The following is a 22,179-nucleotide window of genomic DNA, read 5'->3' on the forward strand; positions in this document are numbered from 1 at the left end:
AGTGAGCTCCCAAACTCATGACACGATCACTCCAAAAAACATCCAAATAACACCATAGGAAAAGGCCCGGAGCAGCAAAACTCACAGAAGAATGTGCTGAAATCATCTTCTAACCAAGAATGGCTTGGAAGGTCAGAAGGAGGGAGCTGCTGTGCTGATACAGGAATTGAGCCCAACCTCACAGTCACCCTGACACAGATCCAGTCCCAGGAAGTCCTCACCAGAGATGGAGACCCCCAGAGCCTCTGAATCAGCTGAAGCACCAGTGTTGTCTGGAACTAAGCTCACACTCTGGTGAGTGGGCTGAGCCCTGGGCAGGGGAGAGACTACAGGGGTCTATGCTGGTGCTGAGATAGAACTTGGATTTTTCACCCCTGCTGAGAACCAGGAGGAAGGCTTGAGTAGCAGTGGCCCAGGTGGGGGAGGGGCACAGGCTCATCAGAACTAACAACCACAACACACAAAGCTGGTTGATTAGCAAGTTGGTCTGGGGTCATCTACCAACCAGGAAACAGGCCAGGTGAGTGAAGAACCTGATCCTCCTTAAATCATACCACCTAGGACTTCTTAAGCTTGGGATACTTCAGCCTTGAAACAGTGCCCCACTTTAAGGAGCTTAAAGTCAAGTAAAAGAAAGGCAAGATGAGAAGACAGAGAAAGGTGAGGACCATAGAAAGTTTCTTCAGTAACAAGGAAGACCGAGGTGCACCCTCAGAGGAAGATGTCAACATCAGGGCCCCTATATCTAAAGCTTCCAAGAAAAATATGAATTGGTCTCAGGCCATAGAGGTGCTCAAAAAGAACTTTGAAGATAGTTAGAGAGGTAGAGGAAAAAATGTAAAGAGAAATGAGGGTGATGCAGGAAAGACATGAGAAAAAAGTCAACAGCTTGAAAAGTCAAATTGGCCAAATGGAAAAGGAGGTACAAAAGCTCTCTGATGAAAATAATTGCCTAAGAATGAGGATTGAACAAATGGAAGCCAGTGACTTTATGAGAAACCAAGACACAATAAAGCAAATCCAAATGAATAAAAAAATAGAGAGGAATGTGAAATATCTTCTGGGAAAAACTGCTGACCTGGAAAATAGGTCCAGGAGAGATAATTTGAAAATTATTGGTCTACCTGAAAACCATGATCAAGGAAAGAGCTTAGACACCATCCCCAAGATATTCTCAGGGAAAATTGCCCTGAAATTCTAGAAGAAGAAGCTAAAATAGAAATTGAAAGAGATCCCAAAAGGAAAACTCCTAGGAATATTATAGCCAAATTCCAGAGCTCTCAGGTCAAGGAGAAAATATTGCAAGCTGCCAAAAAGAAAGAATTCAAGTACTGTGGGGCCCTAGTCAGGATAGCACAAGATCTAGCAGCTTCTACATAAAAGGACTGGAGGGCATGGAATATGATATTCCAGAGGGCAAAGGAAATGGGATTACAACCAAGAATCACCTACCCAGCAAAACTCAGCATAATCTTTCAGTGGAAAAAATGGGACTTTAATGAAAAAGAAGACTTTCAGATATTTGTGATGAAAAGACCTGAACTGAATGGTAAATCTGACTTTCAAATATAAGACCCTAGAGAACCATAAAGAACTGGAGCTGGGGGACATACCTAGGGTCATACAGACTGTGACTATCTTGTGTCTGAGGCCGGGTTTTGGCTGGGATCCCCCTGGGTCCAGGGGTGATGCTTTGTCCACTGTGTCACCTAGCTAGGTGATGACACCCTTAGGGTTAAATTGAGGGATGAAGGGAATGCACTGGGGGAGGGAGAAGGGCAGAGGTGAAATCCTACATGAAAGAAACAGGAAAAGGCTTATGGAGTTGGGGAAGAGATGGGAGAGGAGCAGGGCAGTAAATGAATTTTACACTCATCAGAATTGGCTCAAAGACCTCAATCTCATTAGAATTGGTCCAAGGAGGGAATAATGTACACACTCAATTGGGTGGAGTAATCTCTCTAACCCTGCAGGAAAATAGGAGGGGAAGGGAATAAAGAGAAAGGGGCAAAAGAAGGAAGGGAAGAGTGGGGGAAGGGACAGACAGAAGCAAATCCCTTTTGAAGAGTGACAGGATGAAAGAAGATGCATAATAGAATAAATATCATGGGGAAGGGAATAGGATAGAAGGGAAATAGTTAACAATAGTAATCATGAAAAAGAGAAAAGGGGGAAAAATTGTACAAAAAATATTTATAGCAACTCTTGGTGGAAGCTAAGAATTGAGAATCAAGGGAATGTCCATCAATTGAGGAATGATGAAAAAAGCTGTGCTACATGATTGTAGTGGAATGGTCTTGTGCTACAGGAAATGACAAACAGGATGATCCCCGAAAAGCCTGGAAAGACTAATGAACATAGATGTATAGTGAAGTGAGTAAAGCTGGAAAGACATTGTGCATAGTGACAGCAGTATTGTTCAATGAGCAATTGTGAATGACTTAACTACTCTCAGCAGTGCGATGATCCAAGACAATCCCAAGGAACTAATGACGAAGTTTACTATGCACCCCTATAGAAAGAACTGCTAAAAAGAAAAAAAAAAGTTTTCCATTGAATTAATTTCACACATACTTATTAAGTACATAGTAGGTGCCAGAGGCACTAGCCTAGGAGCTATTGGCAGAAAGATGAAAAATATTATAGTTTTTTTCTCCCTTAAGTAACTTACAGTCTAATGGGAGTGGGCTGAGAAAGAGATTACAAGTACCTGTACAATAGATGGTATAATGCAGTAAGGACAAAGGAAGGAGCTAGAGGAAATCGAATAAGAAATTTGAGGCTCAAGGGGATCACTTTGGGAGGAGAGAAGATTCAAGGAGGGAACAGCATCTGAGATAGACCCTGAAGAAAGAGGAAGAAGAGAAGGATTTCAACAAGGGGAAATGTATAAGCAGCGCATTCTAAGGCAAGAGAGGGCAGGACAAAACTAAGGGACAGCTGATAGTACAGTTTTGCTGGAATGTAGATGGTGTGAGGGGCACAGACTAAAACAAGGCTGGAAAGGTCTGCCTTATTGGAGTCAGCCTTGTATGGAGTCAGGTTGTGGAAAGTCTTAAATGCCAGGAAAAGAAGTTTGTATTTTACCCTACACATAATTTTGTCTCCACTTTCTCAATCCCCTGGCTTTTAAACACACTACTGAACTGAAATCGCTCCCTCCAACGTTACTGATGATCTCTAAACTGCTGAGTTTGTCAGACTTTCCTCAGTTCTTTTAACCTCACTGAAGCTTTTGATACAACTGACCACATCCTCCTTCTAGTATTCTCTTCTTCCCTTGGTCTCCTGGTTTTTCTCATACCTTTTTGATCACACCTCCTCAATATTCTTAGATGGACCATCAACTCTCACTTGTTTCTTTAGGATGTCTTCCCCATGTCTTTAATGCACTGAGACCCTCTTCTCTTCCCTTGTTTTCTTACCCAGAACAAGAACATTCACTCAGAACCCTCAGCCGTTATCAACTGATATTGATGAGTCACCATTCAGTTATGGAAACTAAAGAACAAGCAAGACAATAATAGAGATTGTTTGATTCATGTGGTCTGATAGCACTGAAATGCTGCAGCCATCTGCTGTGTTTATGTGAAGATGGTTATGTGGAGAGTTAAACAATACTCTTGGAGGTTTCAACAACTCCCACAGAGTCAAGTATCATTTCTCTATGGATCATTTATAAATCTATATATACAGCCCTAATTACTCTTGAGTTCTAGTCTTGAATCACAAACTGAACTTCCTGATGGTCAGGAGGCATCTCAATATGCCCAAGCTATAACTTGTTATCCTCTCCCAAAATCTAATCTTCCTACAAACTTCCCTATATAACCACCCAATGTGGTACAGTGGAAAAACATCTGACTTTGTAGTCAGAGGACCTTGTTTTAAATTCTACCTCTGACATTTACTATTAGTGTGGTCTCAGGCAAATCATTTTACCTCTATGGGTCTCAGTTTCCTCAGATGTAGAATAAATAGGGTTTGAACTAGGCAGCACACTATAGTGGAAAGAGCACTAGCTATGGAGTCAGAGGAATTGGGTTCAAATTCCTCCTCTCATACTTACTACCCATGTGACCTTGAACAAGTCAATTAGCTTTAAGGAGTCTAAACTTCTGTAAAATGAAGGGTTTGTAATTGATGGCCTCTGAGGCCTTTCCTGCTCTAGATCTATGATCTTTCCAGCCTCCCAGAATTATAAACTTAGCGTCATCCTTGATTCCTCCCTCTCTTGTGTGGTCCACTTCCAATCAGTGGCGATCTTGTTGAATCTATATCCACAGTAAGAAACATTTTTTCAATCTGTCCCATTTTCTCCACTCACTCAGTAATCATTCTAATTCAGGCCCTTATTGCGACTTACCTGGCCTCTTGTTATAGCCTTTTGACTATTCTACCTGCTTCTGGTCTCTCAGTCAATAAATGTTTATTAATTGCCTCCCATGTGCCAGGCACTATGCTAAGTGCTAGGGTTCTAAAAAGAGGCAAAAGACGGTCCCAGACCTCAAGGAACTCACAGTCTAGTGGGGAAGGCAACAAGCAAACAAATATCCACAAACAAGCTATGTACAAGGTAAATAGGAAATATTTTTTGAAAGAGAAGGCATTAGGGGTTGAGAAAGATTTCCTATAGAACATGAGGTTTTATTTGGAACTTCAATGAAGGAAAAGTGGGTTGAACAGAGGTGAGGGAAGAACATTCCAGGCATGGGGGGACAGACGGAGAAAATGCCTAGAGTCATAAAGAGTATCTTGTTAGTAGAACAGCCAGGAGGCCACTGTTACTGCATGGAAAAGTGTGTGGCCAGGTGTAAGGTGTAAAAAGACTGGAGGGGTAGGGGTGAGGGAGTAGGGTAGATTATGCAGGGCTTTGAACACCAAATGGAGGATTCTATATTTGATCCTGGAGGTGATAGGGAGTTTATTGAGTAGAGGAGGTGACACTGTTAGACCTGAGCTTGAGGAAAATCACTTTGGTGTTTGATGGAAGATGGATTTGAGTGGGGAGAGACAAGGCAGGCAGACCTACCAGCAGGCTATTGTAAAAGTCCAGGATGAGGTGTGATAAGGGCCTGCACGAGAGTGGTGGCAGTGTCCTAGGAGGAAAAGGGGCTTATTTGAGAGATGCTGCAAAGGTGAAATCAATAGGCCTTGGCAACAGATTGGATATGGGGAGGATGTGTATGAAAAATAGTGAAAAGTTGAGGATGACCCCTGGGTTTCAAGCTTGAGGGACTGAAAGGGTAGTGCCAAATTTTTTGTGACCCCCACATTCAGTTATGCAACCCCATATGGGGTCGTGACCCACAGTTTAAGAAGCTTTGATCTAGATCACACTGTGACAGGGTTCTATCCTCTTTCCTTCTCCCTCTATGCTACTTCACGAGATGATCTCATCAGCTCCAAAAGATTTAATTACCATCTTTACACTCCTGTCTCCTGATGCCAAATCTACCTCTATTGCCCCCAACCTTTCTACTGACCTCCAATATGGCTTCTACACCTGCTTTTCCGACATCTAGTGCTTGTTATTAAGTAGACATCTTAAAATCAACATGTTCAAAATGGAAATCATCCCCCGCCCCCCGAAACCCTCTACCCCTGCTACCTTCCCTATTACTGTGGAAGGCACCACCACCCTCTCAGTCCCTCAAGCTTGAAACCTAGGGGTCATCCTCAACTTCTCACTATTTTTCACACACATCCTCCCCATATCCAATGTGTTGCCAAGGCCTGTTGATTTGACCTTTGCAACATCTCTCAGATAAGCCCCTCTTTCTCCTATGACACTGTCACCACTCTGGTGTAGGCCCTTATCACACCTCACGCCTGGACTATTATAATAGCCTGCCGGTAGGTCTGCCTACCCCATCCAAATCTATCTTCCATCAACCACCAAAGTGATTTTCCTAAAGCTCAGGCCTAAGTTACCTGCTCTATTCAATAAACTCAAGTGGTGGGGGCAGCTAGGTGGTGCAGTGGATAGAGCACCAGCCCTGGATTCAGGAGGACCTGAGTTCAAATCTGGACTCAGACACTTGATACTTACTAGCTGTGGGACCCTGGGTGAGTCACTTAACCCTCATTGCCCCCATCATCATCATCATCATCATCAAAAATAATCTCAAGTGGCTCCCTATCACCTCCAGGATCAAAGACAAAATCCTGTTTGCATTCCTTGCTGTTCTACCAACAAAGCACTCCATCTCTCAGCTCTGGACATTTTCTCTGGCTGTCCTTCATTCCTGAAATGCTCTCCCTCCTCAGCTCTACCTACTGGCTTCCCTGACTTTTTGTAAGTTCCAACCAAACTCCCATCTTTCTTTCCTAACCCCTCTTCATTGCAGTTCCTTCCCTTTCTTAATTATTTCCTATTTATTCTGTATGTAGCTTGTCTGTACATATTTGTTGGCCTTCCCCATTAGATTATGAGCTCTTTGAGGGCAGGGACCATCTTTTGCCTCTTTTTGTATATTCGGAGATTAACACAGTGCCTGGCACATAACAGGTACTTAATAAATGTTTCCTGATTGATTGATTATGTTTGGGCACCAAACTTCCCTGTTCTTGGTGCTTTTCAACTAAGACATTAGTAAGAACACATTTCCCTCCCCCAAATCAGTGACAAAAATGCTCTCATAATTAATTCTTTTTCACTCTCCTATCAAAATTTATTTTTGGAGGCTTCATTTGTTTACACTGAAGTAGTATTTTGATATTAATTTATTTCATCTATAATCCTATATTTTTTGCTTTATGCATTTAAAGTCATTATTCTGAGAAAGGAGTCTGTAGCCTTCGTTAGACTGCCGAAGAGGTGTCCCGAACACAAAAAAGTTTTTTTTAAAACGGGGTTTTTAGAGCTCATGCTCTAAAATATAAATAACTAGTAATAAAATACTACCTCTTTCAGAGTTATGGTATTCTAATAGGAAATTAGTACTTAAAGTTAAAAGAATACAGTTTTTTAAAATTTTTAAATTTTTTTGGTTTTTAAGTCAGGCAATGGGGGTTAAGTGACTTGCCCAGGATCATACAGCTAGTGTCAAGTGTCTGAGGTCACATTTGAACTCAGGTCCTCCTGACTCCAGGGACCATGCTCTGTCCACAGCGCCACCTAGCTACCCCAAGGATACAGTTTTAAGAGTAGAAATTCAGGAATTCCTTAAGTTTAGGAGGAGTTATGGGGACAATGGGGGATGAGTGCCTTCTTAGTGCATGAAATTTTATGGATCAGGCAATTTTCTCTTCTCCCTAAGCATGAAACCAATCCTGCATTTCAAGAAAAAATGAGTATTGGCTGTAGAAGTGTGTGGAAGTGAGAAGAAGCTACAAGAGAAGAGCAATGGGGGGCAGCTAGGTGGCGTAGTGGATAGAGCACCGGCCCTGGAGTCAGGAGTACCTGAGTTCAAATCCGACCTCAGACACTTAACACTTACTAGCTGTGTGACCCTGGGCAAGTCGCTTAATCCCAATTGTCTCACTTAAAAAAAAAAGAGAAGAGCAATGGGAAAGAGAGAAGAGCAAAAAGGAACATATATAAAAAGAATACTTAGCATTTCACTTAGGCAGATATGTCTAAGGGAATAACAAGTAGACATTACTAAAGCAGAAATATATTTATTGTGGTTGTACATATATAACCTATATCAGATTGCTTTCTGTCTTGGGGAGGGGGAAGAAAAAGCAGGGAGGGAGAAAAATTTGGAGCTAAAAGTCTTATAAAAACAAATGTTGAAAACTATCTTTACATGTAACTGGAAAAAAATACTTTTTAGATTGGAAAAAAGAGAATAACAAGTGGGCAGGCCATGGGGAAGAATAGAATTCTTTATCTTAAAGAATACTAAGCCCCAGCATCAAGACAGAAGTTTTTGGTCCTCATAAAGTTTTTTTGGGCTGGATAAGTTACGGATGGGGACAGAGGCTTTAAGAGATTGACATAGAGGCTATAACATTGGTCTTTTGAGGTCACTGGCCATTGAAGAAGGGGAATTTGAATGGAAGGGCATCCCCAGAAAAATTCACTTCTGCTTTCTTGCTTAGCTCTATGGCTAATGAAATTGGCTCTCTGTTGACTGAGATCAGGTTTCACCTCCATTTGCCATATTTCTTAGGGCTGTGTGCCTGCTGTTAGTGTGGCATAGTGGGGAGACCACTAGCTTTTAAGTCAAGGAGAGCTGGATTCTAGTCCCAGTTTATATGACCTTGAAAAGGTTACTCACTTGTCTGGATTTCAATTTATTTCTCTAAAACATGAATGACTAGGACTAAATAATCTCTCAGATCCTTTTCATCCAGGGTCATATTCAGTCAAAGATGAGGAAAAGCTCTTCAATTTGATGACTGCTATGACACAAACATTTCTGGTCCACAAATAACTATTTGACTTTTAAAAACTGTATCAGTATATCATGAGAAACTGGCATATAGTTGAATGATGAATATTTAATAATTTCTACTTCTAGAAAGTGAGAGAAATACAAACCTTACCCCATGGAGTTAATGGTATAATAAGACATATATATAAAAATAGTAAACAAAATTACATCATACCTGCCATCAATGGGGGGATCAGAAAGAAGGAGGGAGGGAAAAAAATTTGAAACTCAAAATCTTATTTAAAAAATGAATACTGAAACCTATCTTTACATATAATTGGAAAAAAATAAAATATTATTTACACACACGCACAAAAAGATATAGTTCAGGACAACTGGAGATGGCCCCAGATACAGTGGAAGACCTTGGCCTTTTTAAGCTAAGGTCTTTCCCAGATCTCAGTCCCAATCTATATCTTGCCACTAGACCCAGATGGCTCCAGAGGAGAGAGTGAGACAGGTGACTTTGCACAGCCCTGCCTCACTTAAATCCAATTAACTACAAATCATGATATCACCTTCCAATGTCACAGTCCTCTTTGAGAAAGAAAGACAAACAACAACAACAATAACAGTTCGGGAGTGGGGATGAAAGGGTTGTGAGGCCCTGGACCAGAGTAGTGTCAGTGGGAATAGAGAAGTGGGGAGAGATGTGTGGGATGTTATAAATTTATAACTGTCAGTCAACTAGAATTTTTAAGTACCTACTATATGCTGGGCATTGTGCTAAGTGCTGTGGATACAAAGAAAGGCAAAAAAAAACATTCCCTGCTCTCAAGGAGTTCAAAGTCTGACCAACTATGAATAAACATCATGTATATGTATGTATACACACATACGCACGTTAGATAAACTGGGGGTAGTTTTGGAGGGAAGGCACTAAAATTTAAGAGGACTGGGAAAAGTTTCTTGCAGAAGGGATGACTTTTGCTGAGACCTGAAGGAAGCTAAGGGAGCCAGCAAGCAGAGATGACGAGAGAGAGACTTCTAGGAATGGGGGACAGAAACTGTGCTTTGTGCATGTAAACTGCAAAGAAGTCAATGTCACTGTTATCAAAGAATATGTGGTGAGAAGCTGTAAGAAGACTGGAAAGGCAGGAAAGGGGCAGGTTATGGAGGGCTTTTATGAATTGATAGGACTTTGTAATTTATTGGATAAGAGAAGTAGGGGCAGCTAGGTGGCGCAGTGGATAAAGCACTGGCCCTGGATTCAGGAGGACCTGAGTTCAAACCCGGTCTCAGACACTTGACACTTATTAGCTGTGTGACCCTGGGCAAGTCACTTAACCCTCATTGCCCCGCAAAAACAAACAAAAGACAGCAAAAAAGAGAAGTGAAGGAAGGGTCAAAGAGAACCCCAAAGTTTCAGACATGGGAAACTAAGTGAATCATAGATCATCAGTGATCTTTGAAAGATTACAGAGAATTGAAAAGGTGCTATATGACTGATGGGTAGTATGGCAAATGCTATCTTGATTTTCAAAAAGGAAAAAGAGTAGAGTTTGGTGAATGAGTATTTAGAAAGGGAGCCCTGATCACAACGTCTTCTAACATCACGACAGGGCTCCATCAGGTGATGACAGACCACCTTAATTTCCTTTATGACACATTTATCAGATAAGATCAGGAGAATGCAGTTCACATAAGTACATCTGAATTTCTTCAAAGTATATGACAAAGTTTCTTATGTTGCTAGCCTTGTGGACAAATGAAGACATGAGCAAATCAATTTAGGGCAGAAAGCCAAGATGGTGGAGTGGAAGGAAGCGATGCAGCTGAGCTCTCATCCACAACTACTTCAGACAGATGTATAAAACTCACCAGATATAAAGGAAATACAGAAAAAATCAGTGAGTTCTTTTGTTTGGCCCGGGTCAGCCTACAAAGACAGAGAGGTCTGCAGACACGGAGGACTGGATCAAGGCAGGTGCACTCAGTGCAGGGAACTCTCCATTGTCTAGGAAGAGGCTATACACTAACCCCAAAGGGCGTCCCAACACATATTGGGGGACCCCCCAGACCTCACTAGGTCACCTCGATGGGGACAGAGGCAATTTGCAATTTTGTTGCCCACCACCATCCTGGGTGATCCAGGATGGAGTGAAAAGGGGGTGTGTGAACAGCTTAGGGAGGGCCTGGGTAGTGTTCTGAGAAAGGAGGAAGTTCAGAAGCCAACAGCAGCAGCAGTAGTGGTATGGTTCAGACAGACCTCAGGTACAAAGGAGGGTCTTACCCCCAGCATCTAGCCCAGCCTGTAGAGGAATAATCACGGCAGGAAACCCACCCAGACCAAAAAGGAGCCTACAATTCTCCCACTTTGAACCAACAGAGCTTTCCAGCTGGCTGGTAGGGGAGGAGTCCAGCAGCAGTCAACTCAAACCCAGTTCAGTAATTTGAAGAGCTCAGACCAGCAGGTCAATGATCAGACTTTGGCCTGGATCAGACACTTTTGTAAACACTGAAAGCTTGAAGGTTCCCAGACTGTCCCTGAGATCCTGGAATAACACAATTCTCAATAGCCCAAGAAAGCAGCAACAGAACCAGCCAAAACTTTCCATTCAGCAGTACTGCAGAACCCAGCCCTAATACCAGGTCTAAAATCAGGAAGTATAATGGAAGAATGGGCAGACCAAAAAAAAGAACTACACTATAATGGACTATTATGGTGGCAAGTTGGCTTAAAAAACAAACACAGAAAAAGAGAATGATTCCAGCAGAGCCTCAGAAAAAACAATACAGCTGGGGCACAAACTCAACTAGATTTCCTAGAAGAGATGAAGCAGCAGGAGTTGGTTTTTTTAAGAGCCTAAAAATGGTTGAGTTTTTTTTGTGTGTGTGTGTGTGTTCTTTTTGTAATAAATAGAATGAGAGTGCTTGAGGAAAAAATAAGAAAAAAAAAATGAGAGCCATGAAAGAAAGAATTGGAAAGGGGATTAGCAGATTGGCACAAAAGGCAAAAAATAAACAAACAAAAAACTTTTCTAATTTCCCAAGCAACAAACTCCCTGAGAATTTGAGTGTACCAAATGAAGGCCAATGACTCCATGAGACAAAATGAAATAGTAAAACAAAGTCAAAAGGCTGAAAAAAAAAAAGTGGAAGAGGGGGCAGCTAGGTGGTGCAGTGGATAAAGTACTGGCCCTGTATTCAGAAGTATCTGAGTTCAAATTCAGTCTCAGACACTTGATACTTACTAGTCGTGTGACCCTGGGAAAGTCACTCAACCTTCACTGCCTCGCACAAAAACAAATGAAAACCAAACCAAAACAAAAAAAGTAGAAGGAAAATATAAAGTAATTCATAGCAAAAACAACTGCAAAACAGACTACATTGAAAAGTTTAAGAATCATAGGTCCATCTGAACACCATGACCAAAATAAGAAATTCAACAATCTATTTCAAGAAATCTTACGATACAAAGGTCCAAATATCTTAAAACCAGAAAGCAAAGTGGAAATAGAAAGAATCCACCAGTTACCCCACGAAAGATACCCCAAGAACATCAGAGCATCCCAGTCAAAGGAAAAATAGTGCAAGCAGCCCAAAGAAAGAATTGAAGAAAGTACAGAGTAGCCACAGTTGGGATCACACACAATTTTGCAACCATCACTAAAAAGCAGCAGAAACTTGAAATATAATATTCCAAAAGATATATTAAAGCCAAGAATAACTTATCCAGCAAAATTAAGTATAAAACCACAGAGGAAAAAAATGAATCTTTAATGAAATAGAGAACTTCCAAGCATTCCAGAAGAAAAGACCAGAGCTACAGAGAAATTTTGAAATTCAAACACAAGAGTGAAAAGGTAAGCATTAATGAACAATAATAAAAGACTAAACAAGGACAAGGAAAGGAAGGAAGGAAGAAGGAAAAAGAAAAAAGGAAAGAATGGAAAGAGAGGGAAAGAGGAATATACTAAGGTGTGGTGGAGATGGGGAGAAAGTAAAGGAAGGTTAGGGGAAATTATCTCATATAATCAGGATGTGCAAATAGATATTTATACAAACAAGGAGGACTGGAGCAGACTGGAGTGGCTGACATCTGAACCTCACTCTCATTTAAATTGGTCAAAAGAAGGAAGAAAACACACACACACACACACACACACACACACACACACACACACACACACACCCCTGCACATGCACATGCCCACACACACAGAGTTAGGTACAAAAATCCATTTCACTCAACAGAAAAAGGGGAGGGAAGGGGAGAGGGAAATTAGAGGAAGGAAAGATTAAGGGAGGGATTAGTCTTAAGCAAAACAATCTAAGGATATAAGAAAATATTTATAACTCTTTTTGAGATGGCAAAGGGTACCCATAAATTGGAGTTTGGATAAACAAGTTATGGTATATTACTATGCTGAAATCTTATTAAAGTAATGACCACCAGGATTCCAGAGGGCTAATGCTCAAATATACTACTCACCTTCTGATAAAGTGGTGAAAGGATTCAGAACACAAAATGAGACTTTTTTTGGACATGGACTGTGTAGAATTTGTTTTGATTAACTATACCTATTTGTAATGCGTTTGGTTTTCTTGTGTTCCCAGGTGGAGGTGGGGCAGGGTTTGAAGTGGTAGGGTGAGAAGGCAGGTCCTGGGTAACTAAAATAAATACAGTATTAACAAAAAATAAAATCGGGAGGGGACAGTATTAGACTAGATTAAATCTCTTCTAAAAAAAAAAAAGTTAATTTGGAACCTAACCTGTTTAAATGCCTGCATCCAACAGTCATGAATGTGCTCATGTCAACTTGGAAGGAAGTCTCTAATGAAGTGCCCCCAAGGCTCTACCTATGGCCCTGTGCTGTTTAACAAATGACTTGGATGAAAGTATGAAAGGTGTACTTAGTAATAACTGGCATTTTTATGGTGTTTTAAAGTTTGCAAAGCACTTTACATACATCATTTGAGCTTTACAGCAATTCTGTGATTTATGCTCTACAGGTATTATTTTATTATTTTTATTTTATTTTATTATTTATTACTTTATAGAGGAGAAAACTGAGGCTCAAGAAATTAAATATATGGTCACACAGCTGGTAAGTGCTTAAAGGATGGGTTCAAATTCAGGTCTTCTTTTCTGAATCCATCATTCTGTCTTTTTATTGCACTGTTTTCCCTATTCCTCTAGTCACATTTGCTAATGAGATAAGTCAAAAGCTATAGAGAACTGGTCTCAAAGTCAGCAAGACCTGGATTTAAGTCCTGCCTCTTCCATATACTGGCTATGTGACACTGGACAAGTTACTTAACCTCTTACTGCTCTAGGAAACTTTTTTTGGGGGGGAGGTAGCAATCAGGGTTAAGTGACTTGTCACAGGGTCACATAGCTAGTAAGTATCTGAGCTGGGATTTGAACTCAGGTTCTCCAGACCCCAGAGTTAGTGCTCTATCTACTTTGCCACCTAGCTGGCCCACTAGGCATCTCTCTCTCTCTCTGCTTTTAGGATGTCTTTATTTTTTTACAGTTTGGACTTCCAAATTCTATCCCTTCCTCCTCTCTCCTCTCCCTGAGATGGTTAAGCAAGTAGGTTATACACATGCAATTTTGTAAAACATATTAGTCATTTTCTACAAGAAGACTCTAATAAAAGAAAAAAATGTAATTTAAAAATAGCATGCTTCAGTCTGTATTGAATAAATATCAATTCTTTCTCTGAATGTGGATAGTATTCTTCATCATTAGTCCTTTCAGGTTGTCTTGAATCATTGCATTGCTGAGAATAGCCAAGTCATTCAGAGTTGATCATCTTACAATATTGTTACTGTGTACAACGTTTTCCTGGTTCTGCTCACTTCACTATATACATCAGTTCATATAAGGCTTTCCAGGTCTTTCTGAAATCATCCTGCTTGTCATTTACTATAGCACAATAATCCATTATAATCATATACCACAGCTTGTTTAGCCATTCCGCAATTGATGGATATCTCTTCTATTTCCAATTCTTAGCCACCACAAAAAGATCTGCTATAAATATTTTTTGCACATATAGATCCTTTCCCCTTTTTTGGATGCTGTTGGGATGTAGACCTAGCAGTGATATTGCTAGATCAAAGGGTATGCACAATTTTATAACCCTTTGGCTATAAGGCAACTCTTTCAAGACTAAAAATTGCAGAAAAATTGTCGACCTGACTTGGTTGAGGGAGTTTCCTCACCCAAGTGCCCTATACCAATGAAATCATACATCTAGTCCCTATCTCTATGAAACTGAGAAGTATAGCAAATCCATGGGATGACTGGGTCAGGTTCCAAAAAGATCTCAACCTTTTAGAGCCAGACGTAATGGGAATAAATGCAAAGACCTGTTCTTGGGTGCAAAAACTCATAAGTACAATATGGGAAAAGTGGGGCCAGGCAATAAATAATGCTAGCAGTTTTTAACAAACTATACATTCGATATAAGTCAAAGTTTAATATGAAAGCTAACAAAAATGTCCACAATGAAGGGATAGTCCTATTGTATTCTTTCCTGGTCAAAATGCATCTAAAGGATTATGGGCCCCATATTGCAAGTAGGATATTGACAAACTCAAGTGGTTCCAGACTACAATAATGAGGGGACAAGAGACCCTACCACAACAATAACTTATTGAAGGAACTGAAGTTTTTCCGGATCAGAACAGATTGATTTAGGAGAATCATGATAGTTTCCTTCTAGCATTTGAAGAGTTTGTGGAAGAGAAATTAGGCTTCAGTGGACAATTAAGATAAATGGGTAGAAGTTGCAGGGAAGTTGATTTAGGCTTGATGTAAGGAAAAACTTTCTAAGAAATGCAGGCCCAAAAGAAGAACAAATTGCCTCAAAAAGGTAGTCACTTGTGGCCTTCAAGCAGAGGCTGGATATTCACTTGCTGGATGATGTAGAAGAGGTTCTCAGTCAGATATTATTTAGACTGCAGGACTTCTGGAATCCCAACGTACCTTGAAATTCTGATATCTGAATGACGATTTCACTGAGAAAAACAGCAAATTCAGAACCAGATTTAGGGCAAAGAGAATATGTTTTAGATATGTTGGATTTGAATTCTATATCTGGGTGGGCTTATCCTCTAGAGAGTTGGAGATGCAACCCGTGAGTTTAGAGCTGAAGATACAAATTTGGCAGTAATTTACAGAGGTGGTAGTTGAAGACATGGGAGGACAGATTTTTGGGATTATTCACCTTGATGGGGCAACAAGAAAAAAAAAGCTTCAAAGAAAACAGAGAGAACCAGGACATTAAGTTATCTCTGAAGCCAAGAAAAGAGAAAATATACAGTAGAAAGAGGCACTCAAATTGTGTCAGATACTACACAAAGATTAAAGAGGATGAAGGTGAAAAGGGACCATTGGATATGGTGATTTAAAAAGTAAGTGGTGGCATTTGAGAGAGCAGCTTTAGTAGAAGGATAGAGGCAGAAACCAGATTGCAGGGAGTCAAGGAGAGTCACTGATGAGAAGAAAGAAGCATTGGGATAGTCACATTTTTCAAGTTGAGTCATTTGTAGGTTCCATGTCAAATATTCTCATGCCTTTCTCCACATGGGGCTGGAAAAATCTGAGAGGAGACAGTAGATATATCAAGTCAATGTATAAACGTGTGCTTCTAACAGCAAATGGTAGACTGCAAATTACTCAAAGTAGTTTCAAAGAACTACTCTTAGCTCACTTGTTTCTGAGCAAATGCAGCTTAAGCAGGAGAATGTGCCAGATGCTTTCAAGCTTCACTGTGTTCCATGAACCAAAAGCATGGCTCTTTGTGCTTTCTAGTGAAGAATTCAAGGTGATTCTTTGAACATGTGATTGCAGAATCTATTTTCCGGGCACCGTGGATTTTCTTCTGATCTACAGCTGTTACCATTGCTGCTTACAAAGAACTCCTGAAGTCTTGTACTACATCCATGATCACAAAAGTCTCCAAAGCAAAGAGAGATGCATATGCTGACCTACTTTTTGAATCATCTCACTCTTAAGTGCAAGTGTGTTGCAGTCTCCTGAGTTCAGCATTCTCAGAACTAGGTGCAGGGATGAAAGCAAGAAAGGCATAGAGATAAAGAAAAAGGACTCTTAACTTTGATTTCTCTGGCACTCATCCAGCCAGTATTTCACAGATTTAAAGGTGTCAGTCAGTAGCATGCTGAATGCTCAGAGGATCAAACTGGAGAGAGAGGAGGAGAAGAAAGAGGGAGGAGACATGTAACAAAGAGACATGAAAGAAAGACCTAAACAAGGGGGAGCATATTCAAGTGAGAAAAAGAAAACACCAAAAAACAGAGGAAGAATAAGAGGGGGAAAAGCTGAAGTAAGCATTGTAAGAAAGCAAAAAAATTAAAAAATAAATACAGTGTTCTCTCTATCCAGCAGGTCCAGAATAAGAGGTTGACTGGCTAGAGAAAGGGGGTTGGAGAGGAAAGGGAGCTTCCGTAAGGGGTAAACTTTTTCTCGTATAATGGCTGGTGAAAATTGTGCGTACCGAATGCAAGAGATAAAGGCCGCTAGGCTTGCCCTGATGTAGACATACTCTGGTATGATAAACATAACTAATTGGATGGTAGATACAAAAGCACAGGAAGTTTTTCCTCATGTTGATGCCAGGTTTAGAGTGGTAGGTACAGTAGGCAGAGCCAACAATAAAAGTGTCAATTTTTCTGGGAAAAGATATAAAAAAAACCTAAAATTTACACTGAAATGAAACAAAGAATATAATTTCTCATAGAACTGAAAATGGATCAGTGAATGTTATCACCATTTTATAAATCAAGGGTCCTTTCTTCATCTTTAATTGTCAACAGCTAAATAAAATTCAAATTACATATTCTCCTCCTCTAGGAAAAAATTCTGATTTGGTCAAGATCATGCTGCATATTACTAACAGAGTTAGTGAGACAGATGTAAAAACAGTTTTCTAATGGTTATATGTGTTCTGAGGTGGGGTTTTTTTAATTATGGAAAGCCCAAAATTGTTATGGTTTTTCTTAATGGGAAAAAGTTGTATGTTTTTTATTCTACTATTCATGTAGATGTGTCTGTGTTTGTCATATAAAATACATAGACACATATATTTACTTTAAAGGGAGAATTCATTTAATATACTAACCCTGCTGAAGGAAAAAAAAAAAGATATCAAAACAAGAGTGTTTCCTCTATCAGTTTGGTAGAGTTAGTGTTACCTTTTTCTATCTTTGTTTGTTAGCTTCAAGTTATACCACATTATCTGATAGGAAAATTTTAAACTAAAGTAGTATATTGTGGTTTCATTAAAAAATGGGGGAGTTACCATCCTGAAAAATCACAGAAGCCTTAATGAAATATCAGAAAAAGGCATCACCATTAACATTCTTTTTGAAGCAATCAGGATTCAGTAACTTTACCAGAGACACAAAGCCAATAAGTGTCTGAGGTCAGATTTGAAGTCAAGTCCTCCTGACTTCAGGGTCTGTGCTCCATCCATTTACTGTACCACCTAGCTGCCCCCACCATTAACATTTTTTTTTTTTTTGCAGGCCAATGAGTGTTAAGTGACCTGCCCAGGGTCACACAGCTAGTAAGTGATAAGTGTCTGAGGCTGGATCTGAACTCAGGTACTCCCGAATCCATGGCTGGTGCTTTATCCACTGCGCCACCTAGCTGCCCTCCACCATTAACATTTAATACATTTTTGGGTATCAGGAATAGACGCTAGATCCATTATCAAGACCAGCCTTAGAATTCACCAGAGGCTAACAGGGATGAAGGATGGCCCCAAGAGCTGGAGTGCTTAAATTTCTCTGATGATACTCCCAATAGCAAGCACAAGAAGAGGTGAAAGAGAAATGATGAGGGTAGAGGTAAGAAGGAGGAGTCCAGGAAGCAAATGAGGACTCCCATAGGACGAGTATGAGCAACAATAACCTAACAGCAGGCCAGGGAATAATCTGCCTGGCAAAAATCACCTAGCAGGACATGGCACTTGTGCCAGAGAAATACTAAATTAGAATATTCAAAAGATCAGGTCTCCCTCTATGAGTTTCTATAATGCTTTATCTCCATTTCCTGGCTCCTTTTCAAAGGAAAGGGGTGATTGGGAGTGGGAATATCTTTCTTACAGAAATATCTAGGCAAGTTTCTCTATTTTCTTCCACTTATCACTTCCCACATCAAAGGCATATTTTTGACAGTGTCTGGCAAATAGAAGGCGCTTAATAAATACTTGCTGACTAGTTTGCTATTCTAGGAATCTCCTCAAGCCACAGAACATTAGCAAATAGGAAAGCAGTACTCTAATGTAAACTTCATTTCCATTTCTTACTATCTTTTGCCTCTTTTGGTATCCCTAGCACTTAATACAGTCCCTGGCACATGGTAATGATTTAATAAATGTTTATTGATTTACTGATTGCCTCAAGGTAACAAAATATCTATAGCATAAGACCTCTTTTCTGTCAAAGTTCTAGTAATAAAATATGAAGCATACTTATTTCAAATGATTACCTTTGGCCCTCCCGAAACTTCCAGAGAAACAGAATCGATATAATCTAGATTCTCTATATACGGCTAGATTCTAGGAGGATTCCCCTGGCTTTGGAGTTTGGGGAGGTGATGAGTTCATGGTGAGTTCAACTGAAGGTTTTTACTAGATTTCAGTGTCAGAGACAATATAAAGCAGTCGAAAACATTCCGGTTAAGCCCACCATAGATAGATGCGAACTCACGGTTCACTGAATTTCTCTTCGTTCTGTGCCTTTCATTGTATGCCCAGTCCAGCCCAGCCCAGTGACTGGCACATAGTAAGCGCTTAATAAATGATTGTTGACTGATGGGATCCTGACTCGTAAAAACTTTCTAATAACTATAGTTTGGAATGACACAGTTCGAAGTATTTTTCCACCCACCCCCCACCCCCCAATGTGGGACTAAGGTAAGAAGGAGATGGGGGTGAGGGGGAGTTAGGGGGGTAAGGACCTACACAGTATGCAAGTGGAGAAGGTGGAAATTAGAGAAGAAATCAAACATTTCAGTTGCTTTATGCCAGGGAGATTGGCTAGACGTGTTTCAACCTGGCATCTCCGGGTCCAGAACAAAAGCGACTGAGGCCAAGAAGTGAAAAGAGGGCAAGGAGAGGTGCAAGAGGAAAGAAGACTGAGGTGGGGAAAGGAAGACAAGAAGTGGGGGTAGGAGTGGGGAAAATTAACAACTGTCGGCCCCAAACCTTGTTTTTCATTGGAAAAACAAGAGTTCCCAGACGACCACGGGGTCCCTTCTTGCACAGCAATCACTGCTCAAAACGCGGCCCCGGGTAGGGAATGTGGGTGGGGGTGCCCCATTGGGTGCCCATCCCGCACTTCCCCACGTCCGGGCAGCAGCTGAGATTCGGTCCTCCTCCCTCTCCCCGCCCCTCACCTAGACCCAGCGGTCGGCCCTCGGGGCACCGTTCCTCTCCCGGCAGGTGAGGGTACGCCCCGCCTCGATGTCATCTTACCTGTAAGCAGAGGGTCCTCGGCAGAAGCCATGGAGGCGGGGTGGGGGCGCACCAGTACCAGCTTGGGGCTGGGGAACCGGCTGGGAAATGGGGAAGCGTGGGGAAAGGGGGGCGAAAGGAAGACCGGGAAGGGGAAGGATGGAAACTCCGGCTTTCCCGGGTCGGTCTAATAAAAACACCCCAACTCCTCCTCCTCCTTCTCCTCCTCCTCCTCCTCTTCGTCGTCCTCCTCCTACTGTCTTCGCTGGCTTCTTCCTAGTATTCACTTCCTGCTTGGGCATGAAGAGGAGCCCCCTCCTGTGCGCGTCTCCTAGCTCCCTCCTCTCCGTAGGTTCGGAAGCTGGAGTGGGGGGCTCCCTGCGGCATCTCTCCTGCCTGCCGGCCAGTAGGGCTCGGGCCCCGCCGGCCCGCTAGCCCCGGGTCGGCCCCCTTTGCCCGCTGCTGCCGAGCGCGTCGGCTCCCCGCACAGGCACTCCCCTTGTTGCCCGCAAGAGCCGCTACCCGAGCCACGAGAAACTGATCCAGCAAATGCCTCAGCTCGCTACACAGCTCGGGACCGGGTTTCTTCGATTCTGTACCGTGAACCAGATGATTAACCTTAGCCAACGGTAGCCGTAAGTCCTACTATATTCGGGCAGACGGCACTAAAACTTTACTAGATCGTACCCTAGTTAGGACCCCAGAGCTACCTGTGTGCAGCAAGCGTGGTTTGTGATATATACGGTAGTCTGATATTTAAGCAATTTCCTGATCTTTATGTAGACGGGGTTCTGATGCATGATAGTACATGCTAATAATTTCTATTTTGATTTTTTTTTTTCTTTTTTGCATTAGTCATTACCTGACCTCCCCCGGGGAAGTACTACAACAAAGAGAATGAAAAGATGATTCGAATTGCAAAACTCAATTAGCAGTACCTAGGCCTTTTACTGTAGTAGCTACTGCGAATATTGTGAAGACGTTTAATTCTTATAAGAAAGCTTAGAATTTAATTTATATTGACGAACAGATTTAAAGTTGGAATCGACCTCAGAGGGATCTAGTTCAATTACCTTTATTGTGTAGAGATAGAAGAAACTGAGACTCAGGTAGGTTAAGAGACTTGCCCAATCACACAGGTAAAAAGTGTAGCTCAGGTTTTTGTTTTGTTTGGTTTGGTTTTTTTGTTGTTGTTGTTTTTTTTTTTTTTAGCGAAGCAATTGGGGTTAAGTGACTTGCCCAGGGTCACACAGCTAGTAAGTGTTAAGTGTCTGAGGCCGGAGTTGAACTCAGGTACTCCTGACTCCAGGGCCGGTGCTCTATCCACTGCGCCACCTAGCTGCCCCGTGTAGCTCAGTTTTTAAAGAGATTCCTCAGTGGCCAGAAAAGCCCTCCCTCCTCACCTACCTCATGGAATTTTTAGCTCACTTCAAAGTTTAGCTCAAATGTTACCTCCTACATGAAGCCTATCTTAATCTCCCCAACACAGCCCCCAGTTGCTAATACACCCCTGATGAAAATTACCCTGTATATAGTTTGTATTTACTTTTCTATATACATGTTCAGTGTAAGCTCTTGGAGGTCACAGACTGCTTGGTTATTGACTTTTTATCTCTAGTACCCAGCACATAGTATTTAATAAATATTTGCTGAATTAAGTCAAATCAGTATATTTTGGTCAGGACCTATGATTTTGTTGGTGTAGGGAACTCTTGGTGTGGAAATTTCCCATAATTTGCATTTTCAGAGTTGCTCAAGGTAGTGAGAGGCTAAGTAATTTGTCCAGGGTCACAAAGTTAGTATGCATCAAAGGTCAAAGGCAAGACTTGAACTCAGGTCTTTCTAACTCAGACTGTATATTTGTTAACCATGCTGCTGAAAAACATAGGTAAGATAGATATGTAAATAGACATATACATTCATATCCCATATGTGCAATGTATGTATATAGCTATACTAGTATGTATGTATGTGTGTATATATAAAGAATATACTTAAATTAGTTATATTTCTAATATTAATAAAGCCCATTTTAATCACAAAGGTTCCACATATATGTGGTGGCATTCAAGTAAATAGAAGTTTGGAGGGATTGTAATATTCTCTAAATGCCATTCATATTTAGGAAGAGAAGGATGAAATTGACTACAAGCAAGTAATTAAATTGTTTACAAAGGCTGAACACTACCTAAAAATGGAATTTGTACCATTTTTGTAGCAGTGTATAATATTGTTATTGTCACAGATTAAGTTCATATTTAACATCACTCACTCAACAAACAAGTATTAAACACTAAGTGCTAGGCAAGTATTAAACACATTGTGCTAGGCATCACCTATTCTGATCTTCTCAAAAATAA

The 22,179-nt window shown here is 41.0% G+C and overlaps 1 protein-coding gene across 1 annotated transcript in view; it reads right to left on the reverse strand.

Annotated features, from left to right (window-relative positions):
• Nucleotides 1-20,202, reverse strand: part of EDARADD (EDAR associated death domain) — an 84,705-nt gene extending 64,503 nt beyond the window's left edge. Inside the window, 2 exon segments of the mRNA XM_044005442.1 lie at nt 19,841-19,967; nt 19,969-20,202. Of these exon segments, the coding sequence (XP_043861377.1) occupies nt 19,841-19,967; nt 19,969-20,121 (280 nt within the window). The 5' untranslated portion in view covers nt 20,122-20,202.
• Nucleotides 20,203-22,179: the final 1,977 nt, after the last annotated feature.

This window comes from Dromiciops gliroides, chromosome 4 (genome assembly GCF_019393635.1).
Source record: "Dromiciops gliroides isolate mDroGli1 chromosome 4, mDroGli1.pri, whole genome shotgun sequence".
In the NCBI taxonomy this organism is placed as follows: domain Eukaryota; kingdom Metazoa; phylum Chordata; class Mammalia; order Microbiotheria; family Microbiotheriidae; genus Dromiciops; species Dromiciops gliroides.